This window comes from Callorhinchus milii, unplaced genomic scaffold (genome assembly GCF_018977255.1).
Source record: "Callorhinchus milii isolate IMCB2004 unplaced genomic scaffold, IMCB_Cmil_1.0 Scaffold3, whole genome shotgun sequence".
Classification (NCBI taxonomy): Eukaryota; Metazoa; Chordata; class Chondrichthyes; order Chimaeriformes; family Callorhinchidae; genus Callorhinchus; species Callorhinchus milii.
Window position 1 is genome coordinate 51,882,980 of NW_024704744.1, and position 18,764 is coordinate 51,901,743.

At 44.4% G+C, this 18,764-nt stretch overlaps 1 protein-coding gene across 3 annotated transcripts; it reads right to left on the reverse strand.

The window, feature by feature from the left end:
* Positions 1-3,664: 3,664 nt before the first annotated feature.
* zbtb24 (zinc finger and BTB domain containing 24) lies at positions 3,665-16,271 on the reverse strand. Of its 3 annotated transcripts, XM_007892879.2 has the most exons (8): positions 16,138-16,158; positions 13,063-13,092; positions 11,535-12,526; positions 8,928-9,095; positions 7,201-7,284; positions 5,962-6,045; positions 5,199-5,280; positions 3,665-5,063 (listed from the first exon to the last, which is right to left on the reverse strand). In XM_007892879.2, the coding sequence occupies exons 3-8, from the start codon at positions 12,484-12,486 to the stop codon at positions 4,217-4,219; spliced, it is 2,217 nt and encodes a 738-aa protein (XP_007891070.1). In that variant the 5' UTR covers positions 12,487-12,526; positions 13,063-13,092; positions 16,138-16,158; the 3' UTR covers positions 3,665-4,216. The 3 variants fall into 3 exon arrangements, with proteins under 3 accessions (XP_007891070.1, XP_007891067.1, XP_007891069.1); XM_007892876.2 differs by lacking the exon at positions 13,063-13,092 and having other exon boundaries at positions 16,138-16,271; XM_007892878.2 differs by lacking the exons at positions 13,063-13,092; positions 16,138-16,158 and adding an exon at positions 12,786-12,816.
* Between the last annotated feature and the right edge of the window lie 2,493 nt (positions 16,272-18,764).

Genomic DNA, 18,764 nt, shown 5'->3' on the forward strand with positions numbered 1-18,764 from the left:
GCTTCACCCTCGACGGCTGTGCCTTCAGCCACTACGCCCCATGACTCTGGAAATCCCTTCGTGCTCACTCCCTTCACCTCGCCCCCTCTCTTCCTACTTTCAGGTCTCTGCTGAAGACCTTTCTTTTCGACCGCGCCTTTGGTCACCTTCCTCCCCCTCCCCCTGACTCAGCCCCGGGATCCGGTACTGTGAAGCGCTGAGACGCCGTCCGGTGTGGAGGGCGCTATATAAATCCAAGTTGTTGTTATTCATTGCATTTCTATTGGATACACTTTTGTTGTCATGCTTATTGTATTTTTATAGTCAGCCACTGAAATTTTAGATATTATGCCCCTCCTTTCTAAAATGCATTGTCCGAACGTATCAAAAACCTACCCTTTGATTGTGCAGTTATTGCTTTGTTACTTAGTTTTCAAAGATTGCATATTTCTTCTTTGTTAATGGTTTTGTTAAAATAATAAATCAAATAATTTAGAACTACCAGATTGCTCATTATTCTTTTATTTAAAAAAATGCAATGTGCATTCAGGTCTCTGTCAATGTTGCTTTGTGCCAGCTTAAAAGCAGCCTCTTGTTTTGTTATTCCAAAAGGTTTGGGTTCCCTAAGATTTTAATGCGTCAACTTCTTTGACATTTTAATCTCACCATTTTTAGAGAAAACAAAAGCCTGCTCACAGTGGGCACAAAGAAGTTTTGTAAAGGCCTGGGTGCAAGTCACATATTTTCATAGAGTGATAGGTACCTGAAACAAACCGTCAGTGAAGGTGGTGGAACAAGGAACTCTATAAGATTACAAGAGATGGATGCATCAAAGAAATTTTGGGGGAAAAATGGGCTGTATGGATATTGTTTTACTCCTGCCTGAAACTTACTAGGTTACAAGTTCATGCTGAGCCACAGGCAATGTATAGACCAGAAAGAAAAACAGGTTTCATAGCTTACTTCCCAAATTTCAATTCAAACTTCCCAATAATTTTAGTGACAACTGTATCAAAAGGCCAGAAATGTACATGAAAGGCAATAAATCTTGCTTAAAAGCATCCACCTGTACCTCTGCAGTCCTCACCTAAGCTGCCATTCTACATGTGTAAGACTGGAAACTTATTCAGCTGTGGATGGCTGAGCCAGATCTGCTTTCATCTGTAAATAGTGATCAGGAGTAGATACACTGGCTGATAGTTTCCCCTAAAGGGAGAAGTTACTATAGGGCGCAGTCTAACAGGTAGGTTTTAAAATAGGATTTGGAGAGAATATGCTCACCTCAGAGTCAGAAGGCTATCAGGACTTGGAACCCACATGTCTATGCTGACACTCCAATGCAGTGCGGAAGGGTTGTGCCTCATTGTTAGAGGTACTATCCTTCAATCGAGATGATGAACCAAGATCCCATGTTATATTCAAAAACAGAAAGAAATTTATCTGGGTGTCTAGGCCAATAATCCCAATAAAAGTGTACGCAAATTGGCTACTATGCTTGCCACAAAATACGCATGGTCACGCCACTTTATAGTATATCCTGTGAAGCTCTTTGAGGCGTCTCAATGAGATTATAAGGCCCTATATAAAATACAAGGATTATTATACATTATATTTTTATTTCTTCGCTGTTCTTATCCAACACACAGAGGGGGTTAGGCAGTATTACAAAATCTAGACGTCTGAGACACCAACTCAAAGGATTGACTCTCCAACTTAATCTATTTTCACAGCAGGGTTCCCTTCAGTCACACTAATGTGTGAGATACTTTGTTCCCAGGGGTCCTCTGCTTGGATTTCTTACTGTAAAAATATTTCTCAATTAAGGAATCATGCAAAATTGACCTACTATTATCAAGTATAGTAAAAATGTTGCTGACATTTGAAATAAGTGCGTAAACATTTAAAAAAATTATACAACATAATTTTAGTAAAAATTGTATCAAGTTAAAAAAAAGTGCCTACAAAATAGTTACTACGCTTTAAAGTAAAATCCTGTGAAATATTTTGAGATGTGACCCAGATGTGAAAAGTGCTATATCAAACTGCAATAAAACATATTCATGAGGGAAATCATGCAATTAGCCACGAGTTGACTAAAAGTCCTTTGTACACTGCTTGGAATTTTTCTCCTAACATTTATAAATATAAATTATGCTCTGATAGTTACACACATAAAATATAAATTAACAGAACAACGTTCAGAAAATTTGGGGGGACAACTTATAATTTGTTTGGGCACTTGAATGCTCCCTTGCACATGTATGATTCACTGGTCAACCCATGGATGGACAGACGATGGATTGATGACATATATTATTGAGTATGAGTCTATAAATGATTGCTATAGGGTGTGGGTGGCGAAGCCTCTGATTACCCCTCTCGCCTTGTTCCTGCTCTATGCTTCTGGACGAGTGTCGACAAAATAGAATTGTTGTGTTTAGATAAATGGCATAACTCATATTCTACATCATCATGATACACCAGCTTGCAACTTCATTTTAATAGCAACGTGTAGGATTTGAGTTAATAGCTGCTTTTCATCCAAAGTTGTTCACAGTTAATATCCAATATGTGAATATGTATCCAAAGTTAATAGCTGCCATTTATCAAAAGATGTTTATTTTTAAATAATGACAATAAAATCTGCAAAACATTTTGGATTCCAGGACAATATTAGTCCATCTCAATGCAAACAAGTATTTTTGGAACATTTCAAAATAAAACAAAATATTGTACTGTGCTTCCAAATGTATATGTCTTGTTCAATTATCGCTGAAGTAATATATTGCTTAAAATGTTGAGACTCCAGCAATAACTGCAGATTGGGAGATGTATACTGTAGCTTCTCATAGCTATATCTGCCAAAACAAGATGTAAAGCAATCTGATACAATTATTCTACACCCAAAGTAATATGCTGCAGCCTCTCCCAAAAACAAAATATTTTAGACTAGATATGTGGAAATTAGAGGTCCAAAGATTTTTAATTTAAAATGGTGCAGAATTCTGTGCAGTTTTAATCTTAAATCAACGAATGAAACTAAGGCCCTCAGACATTTTAACTTTGCATAACACAGCACAGATACATTGTTGTCCATCTTATTTGTAGGCTAAAGGCATCATTGTTTTGCAACATATAAAAATAACTGATTATATTTAGCAGTAAATTCTAATTTATTTTTAACAAGTAAGCATGCTAGTAGCAAATTATTTTAAATTCTAGGTTGGAAGCTATTTTAAAAATAGAGGTGAAAAACATGTTTGGGTGTTTGTTACAAAGCATCACAATTCACTCAAGAAGTTACATTGCTAAATATTTCTTGTGTTATTTGTCCTGATCCTGTTTTTAGAAAAAGAAATTAAATATCTAAACCTGAAATTAAGGTACATAATGAGCCATTGCGCAGTTCCCAATCTGTGATTAACCATGAATTATTCAGACATAATAGTTTAAATTATAAGTATGAAGGGAAGAATCATAATTTTTAAATAACTGCATTGCCATATTTGTCTTTTAATTCAAAAATAATTAACTACGAAAAGGACAGCAATGCGTTCATTTTGTTGTAAAAGTTTAAGTCATTGGTTAAAAGGACCAAGAAAGTTATAAGATAAATTCACATTGCGATTTACCCACAAGTATAGTCAGTTCATTTTACAGAATATTCTGTGAAGCGCTTTAATGAGTCTAGCGACGTGAAAAGCGCTATATCAAATGCAAGTATTATTATTGAACCAACTTTGTATTAAAATATCAGTGCTCAAGCAATGTGAATGTTACTCTGGCAAATCAATGTAGAAAAGATTAATGTTGACATTAATCAATGGTAATGAAACAGAGTACTGTCCTCCACAATAGCACAGGCTCTATAGTAAACGTTTCCACGAAACGTTCCCCTCCTCAGTTTATATTTTCCTTTCATAGGTGGTGGGGGACGGGGGTAAGGGAGAGATGAGGGAATTCCAACAGTCAGCTATTGCAGACAGTGCAACAAAACAAATACTGCAAAAGAGATCAAGACAAGTTCAAATGGGTGGGTGGTTGGGGGGGTAGGGGTGTTTAAAGAAGCCTTCACAATGTAGTGCTAAACAGAAACAGTATGTAGAAATTCTGGAGATCACTAGGGACTGCAACATCTGAGTAAAAGCTCAGAGAGGTGCTAAAATCTCTCAGGTCATTATGCAATCATAAAAATTTGATCTTCAGTAAGGAATTCCAGTTACAGGTAAAGATTTGCCTAGCTCTGGGTAACTAGGTTAGTGTACAGGTAAGAAACACCATCTGCTTGCAGTTGGAATGTCTGCTCTGTGACCTGCTGTTCTTGTATATGCTGGGAGCTTCGGTTCACAGAGATTGGTTGAGAAGGTGGCTCAGGAATGTGTGTTGGTCGACTTTGTTGGAGATGCTCAGTTGCTTCCTGGCTGAGATGCACTGATTGAGTGGATGCCTGTCCAAGAGTAATAGGCTGTGATCGCCCCTGTGTGATCTGCAATTGCTGTGCTTGATCCTGGAGGTGTTCCATTGCCTCCTTTGTCAGTGTGATCACGTGCATTTGTTCCGTCTGCCCTGCACTGCCATGATTTTCCACCATCCCAATGGCCTGGATGTGGTCCGCTTGCCCGGGCTGAGTTACCAAAGTCAAGTTCTGCATGTGCTCACTTTGCTGAGTCAGCAGGGCCAGGTTTGAGGTTTGGTCCTCGGGGAGGTTCTGGGATCCTTCAGCAGAAATAATGCTGATGCTCTGGCCATGGGCCGGCATGAAATTAATATTGTGGACATTATTGGTCACCACCAGCTGTATCTGCTGTTCACCTGCTGTGGGAAGCTGGTACTGCTGCAGCTGGAGGATGGTCTTCACCTGCTCTGCACCACCATCTTCAACGTCATTCTCTAGACCTTGGCACTTCCTTTCTTTGCTGTGTATTTTCATATGGGACCTAAGGTTGTCAGCACGAGTGAACCGCTGGTTGCAGGTCGGGCACACAAAGGGTTTGTTTCCAGTGTGCATGGCATCATGACGCCTCTTTGCACTGGGATCAGCGAAGGACTTTCCACAGGTGTTGCAAGAAAAGGGTTTTTCTCCCCTGGAAAACATTGATTTTATTATAAATCAGTTTCTAGGTGTGAAACCTGAGCCACTGTTTCTTTAGTTTGACTTTTAAGTGAGAATTCAATGTTGACAAATACATAAAAAGGCACTGGAACACCCCACAATATACCTGTGGATTCTTATGTGGGTCTGTAGAGTATTCTTTGCAGTAAAGCATTTACCACAAATTTCACATGTAAATGGCTTCTCACCTGAAAAATAAAAATCAGCCTTTTATCGTTCCTGGTCACAATTATTCTTTTACGGTTAAATCCCCCATTTGGATCCTTTTGGTAGAGGGAAGGTTCATCCCCCATCTAGCTCGTCAATTCCCCCTTGTTAAACATTTCAATCCAATCACTAGTTAACTTGCTCAACTCTAGGAAATACAGCATTTCTAACACCATTCCATAATAAACATGAGTTGCTTCCAAACCTATGTCATTTCTACAGCTGATGCAGAGGTTAGAAATATGGAACAATTTTCTCTGCAAAATGTGTTCTCCACCATGCATTTTAATAATAATCCTTGCATTTGAGATAATGCCTTATCATGTCTTTGAGACGTCTCAAAGCGCTTCACAGAATATACTGTAAAGTCAATTAACTATATTTGTGGGCGAAGCGTGGCAGCCAATTGCACACAGCAGTGTCCCACAAACAGTCGTGGATTGAGTGACCAAATTATAATTTTTTTTAAAAAAAGGGATTATTACCCCCGGAAAGTGATCTGCCAATCGATTAACAACTGGATTCCTACTTATTGTTAAGTAGGCAGAGGAATGGAGTAAGGAAACTTGCCCAAGAATTGCACCCGGGTCCTCTCGCTTGCAAGGCGCGTGCTCTAACCAATATGATACAGGAGTCCACACACCTTATACACAATAAGTTACCTGTGTGGGTTCTTAGATGTTTCTTGAGCTGAGCAGCATCCATGAATTTACGATGACAATACACACATTCAGGCATAGACTGACCTATTAAAATACATCATGGGAAAATATTTAATATTAGAAAACAAAGTTTGTAAACCTTTGCTGCATTTCCAATTTTCTGACTGAAATGGTAGTGGAATTACTGTACCACACAAGTGAATCAACACCAATACATTACTTAGGGATTGTGACAGCTTGTGGGAGTTTCAGGGAAAATCCTGGTGAGGGCAGACTTGCAACAAATTTGGAAGATCACACATTCAAGTTATAGATGCAGAACAATTATTTTGATATATAATCTTCCCCCAGCGAGATATGCTCAGCAATAAATAGGATTGATGTGACTTGATTTTATCTGAGGAGAAATTTAACTTGCAAAAGCAGAACTGATTGTGTATAATTTCAGTCCGGCCCAACATTCAAATACACAGGGCTCAAGCATCTTTTTCTCTGATATCATTCACTGATCTAACCAGCAGAACAGAAAGATTAAACTGTATTTTAGTATCATCTGCACAGCACCTCCAAACATGCATTACTGCACAGTAGTATCAGGCAAAATTATAAGATCAGCCCTCGTGATTAAAGAGAAAGTGGTACCAACTGAGCCAAAGTGGCATTGCAATGTTACTGTATCCTGTGAAAATATTACAATTAGATGTCAATAATCAATTATATTTTCAATAAAGTGATCACAGAAATTGAGGTGGCCAAAAACAGCACATACTACAAGAGCAAACTATAAGCAATGTCCAATGGTCATAAAAATGTCTTTATGCACACAAAGCTTTGTCACTCTAGCTATCAATTGCTAGAGTACTCCAACCAAATCCTTGATAATGCTCCAAAAACGAGAATCAATCATTGCAACATCATAATTCATCTGTTGAGAAATAATGACTGCATATTCTGTATGTGCAGCTTTAAGATCTTCAACATTAAACACATACTGTACTATATAAAATATTGCTTAAAGATCTATATCCCATTTCCTTTCCTCTGTCAAAAGGAACATGATGCACTAGGTTATAAGGCAGGTTCCACCACTATTGATGCTAGGGATGTTAAAAACTGTTTATTACACAAATTATGTGATTACATTACATCTGTGGTGCAGAATTCTCTGGTTGTGAACTTTGCTTGAACATCCTTCAGATGTTTAAGAATACAATACTAAAGGAACGCATGCCCGCTTACCAGTGTGCACTCTGTAATGGCTCTTCAGTTGTCTCTTCTGTGTAAAAAACTTTCCACATTGGTCACAACTAAAGGCCTTCTTTCCTTAAAAGAAGATAAATTTGATTTTTACCTTTTTTACCCCACAGACAGCATAAAGCATAATTCCCCAACATCAGATTAGCATGTGTATAGGAACAGACCTGCTCATGTAAGGTATTGTAAGACTTAGTTTNAAAAATATATTGAGTACTACAACCAAACAGAAAATTCATATATTTTTAAAAAGTACAATTGTTTATGATACATTAGTTAGAGTTAACTATTAATGGAGAGCATTTGCTTCTTTAAGATTCCAGTATAACTTCAAAACAAATTTAAAATACAGAATCATGACCAGTCTAATGAATGAACACGACTGAGGTCGAGTTACCACCACAGATCACTGGTATTTCTAGGCAATGTAAAAGAACCTCATAGCATCATGCATACAAAGAACTTGATCCAACAAACCTTAGTCGCACTTTGGACAGCTTCCAAGGACACACACATTTTTTTTAAAAATTGGAAAATAGTCCTTTACGTGTTATCTATTATTACATTCTCAACTAATAATAATAAATCTCTTCAGTTATTTCCCGGTTCTGAAGGTAGATGGGGAAACTGCCTGCAGCTGCCAATAACCGGAGATGCCAGACTGCAGGATTCTTCTCCATGGTAAGGAAAATACCCAGAGTAATTTGTATGTCCCATGCTTAAGAGTTCCCAGACTCTCCCATGTTGGCATCAGGCAGAAGGACAATCAAAAACCTCAGTGGTGCAGAGTGCTTGAGTGCTAACATGCTACACCACCTGTAAATAACTGCTATTAAAGCTAAACGTAAACACATAGTTTAAATGAAATACACAATAATGCTCCGCAAATTAACTGAATTAAGTAGTATCAGGATAAGCACTTCTCTCATCTCTGAGAATCTGTCACATCAAAAGATTAGTATGTGAAATGAAAGTTTCTGATCATTTCAAATACTGCTTATGATTATAATTTATTACAAGGAAACAATAATTTGCACTGATTTCACTTTTCACATAGGAGATTCACATAAGAGCTTTACACAGATTGAATGGGAGTCAAATGAGGGGTAGCGGTAGGGGTCGAAAGTGCAATTGAAGAGTGATTTTTAAGACAGATTTTGAAAGAAGAGAGGCAAACCAGGGAGATTTTGAAAGAGTTCCAAAGAGTGGGCAGAGAGGCTGAAAGCTCGCCTGCCAATAGTGGGCAGAGTGAGTGGGGAATTTAAGGATAGCCTATTGCAAAACTTCAAAGTTCCATTTTTAACAAATGCCAACCAGGAAGGCAGAATTTGAACCTGGTGAGATCAGTGAAATGGGGGGGGGGGGGAATTCAGAGGAGCAACAAACAGCAGAAGAGCATGGAATTGAGCTTTGGCGATTTATAGCTTCAAAAATGTCTATATAAAATAGGATACTTAATAGTCAAACTCACTGAAGCACGAACATAAAAGTGACACCCAAATGCGAGGCATATTTTTGTAGCAATACATTTACATATCAGTGTGATAAAACCACTGTACATTTTTGCTCTGAGACCTCAAACCAAGTGAAGGGTGCCATACAAATATAAGTCATTAGAGCATGGAATACATTGCCACAAGTAATAATGGCCTCTAATATTACTTGTACTTTACCAATTCAATCAATGAAGTAACGGAGTGCAATGTACGTACCTGTGTGCAAACTCATATGCTCCAAGAGAGAATGTTTGGTGGTCAGTGACTTCCCGCACACTGTGCAGTGGTACGGACGCTCTCCTGTGTGCATCCTCTCATGAACTTGCAACGTGTGCTTCTGTGAAAATCCTTTGCCGCATTCATAACATTTAAAAGGTCGTTCACCTGATGTGGAACAAGCCTTTTTAAAATTAATGTTAAAATGTTCCCTCATTCAATTGTTTTTCACATGTAATTATCTCAGCAACCTCACCCATACTCTCTTAAAGGTGCCTTTTGACTCTGGTACCTTAACTAAGTGACTACTCTTTATGATGGTAAGCGTTGGCCAGCTATTGAACTATGTGAGGCATTAAAAGCTAAAGCAGAAGTGTCAAACTCATTCAGCTTCAGGTGGATAAGCATCAAGTTACATAGCTGTTGCTTCCTATGGAAATGGCCACCTCCGATGTCATTTCCTGCATGCTGCATTGGGCCGGGTAGGCTGGTTTCCTATACAAAAAGGACACCACTGACGATATTTCCCGCATGCTGCAAATACACAGTGTGCAGAAAAGCTGCCAATTACCCTCCAAGGTGTTTGGGACACTCACATAAGTGGACTCGCTCAATAGAGAGATGTACTATATTGGATGATCCTAAATTTAGACGTTGAAGCATCAGATAACCGTCATCTCTTTGATGGTGTAACAGCATTATATGTCAGGCTTAAGCTGAGTTCAACTTTAGGAACAACAACAACAAAATTACATTTATACAATACCTTTACGTCGGGAGGATGTCCCAAGGCACTGGACAGTAAGGGGTCAGGACCAGAGCATGGGGGAGGGGTGGGGTAGGGGTGAGAGAAGGCAGAGAGGTGGGAGGACAACTGAAGGCATGATCGAAGAGGAGGGTCTTGAGACCGGCCTTGAAGGAGGCAAGGGAGGAAGCGAGGCAAAGGGACTGTGGGATGGAGTTCCAGAGTATGGAGGCAGAGAGGCTGAAAGCCCGGCCGCCGATGGTAGGGCAGATCGGGCGGGAACATGGAGCAGACCGGAGCCCGATGAACGGAGGGAGTGGGCAGATTGGTAGGGAGTCAGCAGGTCAGAGTGGTAGGAGGAGGCAAGGCCATGGATGGCCTTGAAAGTGAGGACAAGGATCTTGATCCTCTGAGGGATGGGAAGCCAGTGGAATCGGGCGAGGGTGGGAGTGATAGGGTCACAGAGCCTGGTGTGTGAGAGTACACGAGCTGCAGACTTTTGGATGATCTGCAGGTTGTGAAGGGAAGAGTTGGGAAGGCCGATGAGGAGGGAGTTCCCATAATCAGCCTTGATATGACGGACGCGTGGGTGAGGGTTTCGGCAGCCCGAGGGGTGAGGCAGTGTCGGAGTCTGGCAGTGTTGCGGAGGTGGTGGTAGGCAGTGCGTGAGGTTGAGTGTGCAGCCGTGGAGGCTGATGTTGCCAGCGCCCGAGATGTGGAGGCTCTGGTGAGAGCTAATCAGGAGGGCCTCGGTCTTGCTGACGTTGAGTTGGAGAAAGTTGTCCCTCGTCCAGGACTTGATGTCGGACAGGCACTCGGTCAGTTGAGGGTGGAGGCAGAGAGATAGAGTTGGGTGTCATCCGCATACATGGGGAAATGTACCCCATGTCTGCGGATGATGTCACCAAGAGGGAGCACGTAGAGGGTGAAGAGGAGGGGACCGAGGACAGAGTCCTGAGGAACGCCGTACGAGACAGTGCGGAGGCCGGAGGAAAAGCCGTTTGCAGAGACAAAGTGGAGACGGTGTGAAAGATAGAACCTGAACCAGTCAAGGACAGAACCTTGAAGGTTGAGGTGGGAGGAGAGGCGGTGGAGGAGGATTGAGTGGTCCACAGTATCAAAGGCGACGGAGAGGTCGAGGAGGCAGAGGGAGCCCTGGCCACACAGGTTCAGGTGCTCGGGTCAATGTAAATTAATGTTTGATATTCCTGCAATAAAGCCAGGCTTCATTCAATAATAATCATAAGCATAATAATCTTTACGTTTGATACAACGCTGAAACATCTCAAAGCACTTCACAAGTAATTGCTAGTAGCAACTGTATATTTGTAGGCAAAAAGCAGCAATTATTTCCCTTTTTTCAAATAGTGTTATGTAATCTTTAGTTCCCACCTGAACCTCAGTTTAAGGTCTCATCTGAAGGACGGCAACTCTGGCAGCATCTCCCCCAATATAGCACTGAAAAATCTGCAAAGACTATAAGCTTGTCTCAGTTTGGGGTTTCGACACACAACCTTCTGAGCCATGTCCTACTAACTGAGCCAAACGGACATCCTGATATAGGACTGAGGGTTCAACAATAAGTATTTTGCCTCAAACATTATAATTCTGATAATGGATTAATTTGCTGACAGAATAAGAGAATGCTTCTATCCTAGTGATTTATCTTATTGCTTTGTTGTTTGGAGTAAAACAGAGCAACCAGGGCTTTACTGCTCCTCTGCACCCTCTCTGCAGTGCTGGGGTCCTGTCTAAAGTAGCGTGACCTCGGCTATAGATCATCAGTATGGGTACTAGAAATTTTACATTATTGGTTTAGTGCTTTTCCAACCGTAAAAATGAAACAAATAATACATGCTCACCGGTATGTGTCCTCCGATGTATGGCCAAGAAGTGATGATTTTTAAACACTTTATCACAGTCCTCACATCGAGGCTCCACATCTGGATATTTCCTCTTTCGCCCACGTTTCCTTACTTCCTCCTGTTCCTCATCTTCCGTGCCAAGCCTGTAACCCATTAGTTTAATGGGTCTCTGAATTCTACGGTTGCTGTAGCGGCTCCGGCTCACAAGTGTGGCTATTTTATGTCCATAATCTTCTGCCTGAGAATCAGTGCCAAAATCTGCATCAAGATGGTCTTCTGCCTCTAACAACTTGTGGTTCTGCACTTCTTGCACTAGATTGTTCATTGGATCACTATTTTCCTCTGTAGGTTGCTTGAGGTTGGTTGTATTTTGCTGTTCGTGAACCAGGCTCTCACTAATAACCTCATCAGTGTCTGCTTGCACTTGTTCACATTTTCGAGGTCTCCCTCTCTTGCGTTTTGGCTTTGAAGGTTGTTGATTGCCAGTGCTAGGTTCCACAACAACTACGTTAATCCCATTGGAGGCCAGTGACATATTAACATCTAGATGGTTGTGCTGATAGTCTGAGTAAGCTTTTACCAAGTCATTCACTTTAAGCACCTGGGCAGTGCTCACTATGTGCTCAATGGACTTCTCAGTTACATTCAAACAACCTGTGTATATGAATTCCAGCACTATATGGAATGTGTCTGCAGCCATTCCATCAAGCATATAGATAGTTTGACCCAAATGGTGCTCATCTGCAAACATCAGGGAGAAATATTCACTGCTGGCAGCCAGCAGGGCTTTATGTGCTTTGAAGTGAACATTCTCAACAATTAAAGTGATATCACATAGAAAATCCCGCTTTCTTTGCTCTTCAAAGTTGGTCAGAATAGTGTCTTTGTGAGTCTTGGACTGGATTAACAGAGAAGAGGTAGTAGGGTCATTGGGCAATGTCTCAGCCATCTTGGTATCGCTCAATCAATCATACCTCTATCTGACACACCTGTCAAAAGGAAAACACACCTTAGTGAATTTAAAAGGTAAAACCTTTGCTCATTCTCAACAAAAGCACAAATTTGAGATGATCACGAATATATAACTCAAGGGAAAATTAAAACAAAAGATTTACAGAGCAGGAAGCTGGATTTTGGTGGTTTTTGCCACAGACTAGTTGAAACATAGTCTTCAACAACTTGCATTTAGATAGTACCCTTCACATAGGTTACTGTGGAATCCTGTAGCTCAGTGGTTAGAGCACTTGCCTCGCAAGCGAGAGCCCTGGATTCAATTCCCAGCAGGGCGAAACGTTGGGCATGTTTCCTCACTCCACACGCTTCTGTTTTACCTAGCAGAGAATACGAACCCGGTTGTTAGTCGATTGGCGGATTGTTTTTCCTAGGGTAATAATTTCTTTAAAAGAAAAGAAATTGGTCACTCAATCCATGATTGTTTGTGGGATACTGCTGTGTGCAATTGGCTGCTGCATTTCGCCCACAAAATATACAATCAATTCACTTTACAATATATTCTTTGAATTACCTTGAGACGGCTCAATGATGTGATAAGGCGCTGTATCAAATGCAAGGATGATTATTATTAATTATTAGGATTACTGTCTCAGAGAGCTTCACAGGGATGTTGTTAGATGCTGAACATGGGAGCGGGTCTATCTCTCTGTCACAGTTTACTGGCTCTCTCTGTCTGAGTCTTCCTCTCAGTTGTCTCAGTCTCACTAAGTCTCTCCGTGTCTTAATCTCTCTCTCTCTCTCAGTCTTTCTGTCCATCTCTCTCTCTGTCTCGGCCTCTCTCTCTCTGTCCCGGTCTCTGTCCCGGTCTCTCTCTGTCCCGGTCTCTCTCTGTCTCGGTCTCTCTCTGTCTCGGTCTCTCTCTGTCTCGGTCTCTCTCTGTCTCGGTCTCTCTCTGTCTCGGTCTCTCTCTGTCTCGGTCTCTCTCTCTCTGTCTCGGTCCCTCTCTCTCTCTGTCTCGGTCTCTCTTTCTCTCTCTGTCTGTCTCTCTCTCTCTGTCTCTCTCAGTCAAAAACAACATCCTTTCTATCTGTGACCAGGGCTCCCTCTGCCTCCTCATCCTACTGGATCTTTCGGCCGTGTTCAACAGAGTCGACCATGCCACCCTCCTTCACTGTTTCTCCTCCCTCATTCAAATTAGTGGCACTGTAATCACATAGTTCGAGTCCTACTTAACCAACCACCTCCATTTCATCCCGGCAAATGGTTTCTCCTCCCGACCCCGCCCGGTCACCTGCAGGATACCCCGTCCTTGGCCCTCTTCTTTTCCTTATCTATATGCTCTCACTGGGCGATGTCATCCACAGACACGGGGTAAACTTCCACATGTATGCGGATGACACACAAATCTACTTTGCCTCCTCCAGTACCAACTCCAGGTCCGTCGATGTTCTATCAGCTTGTCTGGCAGACATCTGGGCCTGGATGAGTGCAAACTTCCTGCAGCTGAATGTGGGCAAGACAGAAGCCATACTCCTTGGCTCCCATCAATGTCTTCACTCCAGCGGATCTAAATTCCTTAACCTCCCTGGGCTCTCACTCAGACTCACCGAACCAGTGCGCAATCTAGGCATCTGGTTCGACCCCCAGCTGTCCTTCCTCCCTCACATCTGGTCCCTGATCAGGACCGCCTTCCTCCACCTCCGCCACATTGCCCGCTTCTGACCGTACCTTATTCCAAATGCAGCCGAAACCCTCATACATGCGTTTGTCACCTCCCGCCTGGATTACTCAAACGCACTCCTCACCGGTCTCCCCAGCTCCACCATTCAAAATATCCAACTCATTCAGAACTCTGCCGCCTACATACTTACCCGAACCAAACCCCATACCCACATCTCACCAGTTCTGACCAGGCTCCACTGGCTCCCCATCACCAAACGGATCAACTTCAAGATCCTCACACTCATGTTCAAATCTCTTCACTCTCTGGCACCTCCCAATCTCTCCGACCTCCTCACTCCCCAATCCACCACCCAGCATCTCCGGTCGACTGTCACCGGCTTCCTGCTTGTCCCTCGCACCCTCGGCCCATCGGAGATCACGCTTTCAGCCACTGCGCCCCGAAACTCCAGAACACTCTGCCTCAATCCCTCTGCCTTGCCCCTTTCTCGCTTTTGTCAAGTCCCGCCTGAAAACCTTCTGCTTCGATCATGCTTACGGCCATCTCCCCACACACCTGCCGGCTCAGAGTCAGGCTCCACCACTGTTAAGAGCTCTGAGATACTACCATGTGTACTATTATAAGTGCCAGTTGTTGTTGTCTTTCTTTTAAAACCTCTCTCTGTCCCACTTTCTGTCTCAGTCTCTCTGTCTCTTTGTGTGTGTGTGTGCCTCTCTCTCTTTCTGTCCCTCTCTGTCTCGCTCTCTCTCTATATATATATATCCCTCTCTCTTTCTCTATCTGTCCCCCCCTCTCTCTGTCCCCCCCCTCTCTCTCTCTCTGTCCCCTCTTCTCTCTCTCTCTCTCTGTCTGCGTCTGTCTGCGTCTCTGCCTATCTGTCTCTCTGTCTCTCTCTGTGTCTCTGCCTCTCTGTGGGTCTGTCTCTCTGTCAGTCTCAGTCTCTCTGTCTGTCTCTGTCTGTCTGTGTCGGTCTGTGTCGGTCTGTGTCGGTCTGTGTCGGTCTGTGTCGGTCTGTCGGTCTCTCCGTCTGTGCCTATCTGTGAGTCTCTGTCTGTCTCTCTGTCTGTGTCTCCCTGTCTGTGTCTCCCTGTCTTTCTGTCTGTCTCCCTGTCTTTCTGTCTGTGTCTGTCTGCCTCCCTGTCTGTCTGTGTCTGTCTGCCTCCCTGTCTGTCTGTGTCTGTCTGTCTCCCTGTGTCTCCCATGCCTGTCTCCCTGTGCCTGTCTGTCTGTGTCTCTCTGTGCCTGTCTCCCTGTGCCTGTCTGTGTCTCTCTGTGTCGGTCTGTCTGTCTGTCTGTCTGTCTGTCTCTCTCTGTCTGTCTGTCTCTCTGTCTGTCTGTCTGTCTCTGTCTGTCTCTGTCTGTCTCTCTCTGTCTGTCTCTGTCTGTCTGTCTCTGTCTGTCTGTCTCTGTCTCTCTGTGCCTGTCTGTGTCTCTGTGCCTCTGTGTCTATCTGTCTGTGCCTGTCTGTGTCTGTCTGTCTCTGTCTGTCTGTCTCTGTCTGTCTGTCTCTGTCTGTCTGTCTGTCTCTGTCTGTCTCTCTCTGTCTGTCTCTGTCTGTCTGTCTCTGTCTGTCTGTCTCTGTCTGTCTGTCTCTGTCTGTCTGTGCCTGTCTCTCTGTGCCTGTCTGTGTCTCTGTGCCTCTGTGTCTATCTGTCTGTGCCTGTCTGTGTCTGTCTGTCTGGGTCTGTCTGTCTGTCTGTGTCTCGCTGGGTCTGTCTGTGTCTGTCTGTCTGTCTGTGTCTCGCTGGGTCTGTCTGTCTGTCTGTCTGTGTCTGTCTGTCTGAAGTTTGAATTCGGCTCCTTTTCTCCTCCGATGGTAAATAATGATTCAAACCACGTGTTTTAAATTCAAACTAAAGAATCCCGTGAAAAGACTAAAAAATAAAGCAGAACCGAGTGTTGGCCGCGCGGACACACAACAGAAAATCCTGAACAGAAGCAAAATGAAATGTGAAATATATAAACCTTCCGCCGCCACCAACTGCCAGAGCCGCCATCGGCCTCAGCAAACCTCGCGCGACTTCATCAGGAGCGAGAGCCCGAGACCCGCGTCACCACCAGGCGCCGTCACACAACGTCACCACCAGGCGCCGTCACACAACGTCACCACCAGGCGCCGTCACACAACGTCACCACCAGGAGCCGTCACACAACGTCACCACCAGGCGCCGTCACACAACGTCACCACCAGGAGCCGTCACACAACGTCACCACCAGGAGCAGAGACACAACGTCACCACCAGGAGCAGAGACACAACGTCACCACCAGGAGCAGAGACACAACGTCACCACCAGGAGCCGTGACGCAATGTCACCACCAGGAGCAGAGACACAACGTCACCACCAGGAGCCGTGACGCAATGTCGCCACCAGGAGCCGTGACGCAATGTCACCACCAGGAGCCGTGACGCAATGTCGCCACCAGGAGCCGTGACGCAATGTCGCCACCAGGAGCCGTGACGCAATGTCGCCACCAGGAGCAGAGACGCAACGTCACCACCAGGAGTCGTGACGCAACGTCGCCACCAGGAGCCGTGACGCAATGTCGCCACCAGGAGCAGAGACACAACGTCACCACCAGGAGTCGTGACGCAACGTCGCCACCAGGAGCCGTGACGCAATGTCGCCACCAGGAGTCGTGACGCAACGTCGCCACCTCTCCAAGGCCCTGGAATGAGCCGTCTGGTCCCAGCTTTGCTCTTTCCTCTCCTGCTATTCCCTCTCTGATCCCCTCCAATTGTGTTTCCGCGCTGCCCACAGCCCTGGTCAAAGTCACTTACGACATTCTGAACATCTGCAGCCAGGGCTCTGTCTGCCTCCTTGACCTCTCTGCTGCCTTCAACATTGTCAACCATTCTATCTTCCTACACCGCCTTTCATCTCAGCTCAGTCTTCACGGACCTGCCCTTCCCTGGTTTGAATCCTACCTCGTCCACCGTCTCCACTCTGTCGCCACTAACAGCTTCTTCTCCAGCTCCCGCACCACCACGTGTGGCGTCCCTCAGGGCTCTGTCCTTGGTTCCGCTCCTTTTCAATATCTATATGCTCCCTCTTGGTGACATCATCCGTAGACATGGGATCAACTTCCACATGTATGTGGATGACACCCAACTCTACTTCTCTGCTCCACCCTCGATTGCAGCACCACTACTGTCCTCGCAGACTGCCTGTCAGCCATCAAGACCTGGATGAAAGCTAACTTTTTGCAGTTGCAAGTGAACAAGACCAAGGCCCTCATGCTTGGCTCCCATCAGCGCCTCCATACTTCAGGCACTGGCAGCATCTCCCTCCATGGATGCACTCTACATCTCACAGAGCCAATACGGAATCTCAGTGTGCTGTTTGACCCTCAACTGTCCTTTATACCCCACATCCGTGCCATGACCTGCTCTGCCTTCCCCCAGGTCCGCAACATTGCTCGGCTCTGCCACTGTCTCACACCACAGGTCGCCGAAAACCTCATACACGCATTCTTTACATCCAGGCTCGACTACGCAAACTCCGTTTGTTGGCCTCCCCAATCCCTCCCTCCATAGGATGCAGATCCTTCAGAACTCTGCAGCCCATATCCTCTCCCGCACCAGGCTCTGCGATCCTATCCCGCCATCTGACTCCACTGGTTTCCCATCATACAGAGGATATAGTTCAAGATTCTGGTCCTCACCTTCAAAGCCCTCCATGGCCTTGCTCCCCTCCACCTCTGCAACCTCCTATCACCCTACCAACCTACCTGCGCCCTCCACTCAGTGGGCTCCGGCCTGCTTCACGTCCCCCACCTTGCCCGTCCCACCATTGACAGGCGGGCCTTCAGCCACTCTGCTCCCACCCTCTGGAACTCTATCCTGCAGTCCCTTCGCCTCGCCCCCTCCTTTGCCTCCTTCAAGACCTGCCTCAAGATCCTCCTCTTCGACCGTGCTTTCGATCACCCTCCTTCCCTCCGCCATCCCCAATCCAGACCCTCAGCTCGGGTCCGAAACACTGATTGTCCAGCGCCCGACATGAAAGGCACTATACAAATATAATTTTGTTGCTTTCAGTACAACAACAAGATTACATTTGTATAGCGCCTTTTATGTCGGGAGGACGTAACAAGGCGCTGGACAGTGTACAGCATTTCAGACCCGAGCTGGGGTTGGGGGGGGTAAGGAAGGGGGGTGGTCGATGGCATGATTGAAGAGGAGGGTCTTGAGTACAGCGTTTCAGACCCGCACAGGTAAAACCATAGGAGAGAACACATTGGCATAATCTGAGATTTTTCAATGTTCACTTGAAGGCTTATTTAGGACTTGATTATGACAGGCAGACTGTCAGAACCCAGGGTGGAGACAGAGAGGTAGAATTGGGCATCATCTGTTAGTGGAAGCAGATCCTATGTGCGCCATTAGTCTGAATCATCACTTATGAAGAATGTTGAGGTGTTACAATGTGATAAAGTGCTTTAAAAATTGAATGTCTTTATTTTGACAATTGTTTCTTAAACATCCATCGTCCTCTGATGATCTATTTTGTAAAGCTACTGCTTAATATTAAACTGCACTGTACAGATCTGGAAGGTTCCAGGTTAAATTCCTGGCAGTAGCAGGAGTACAATG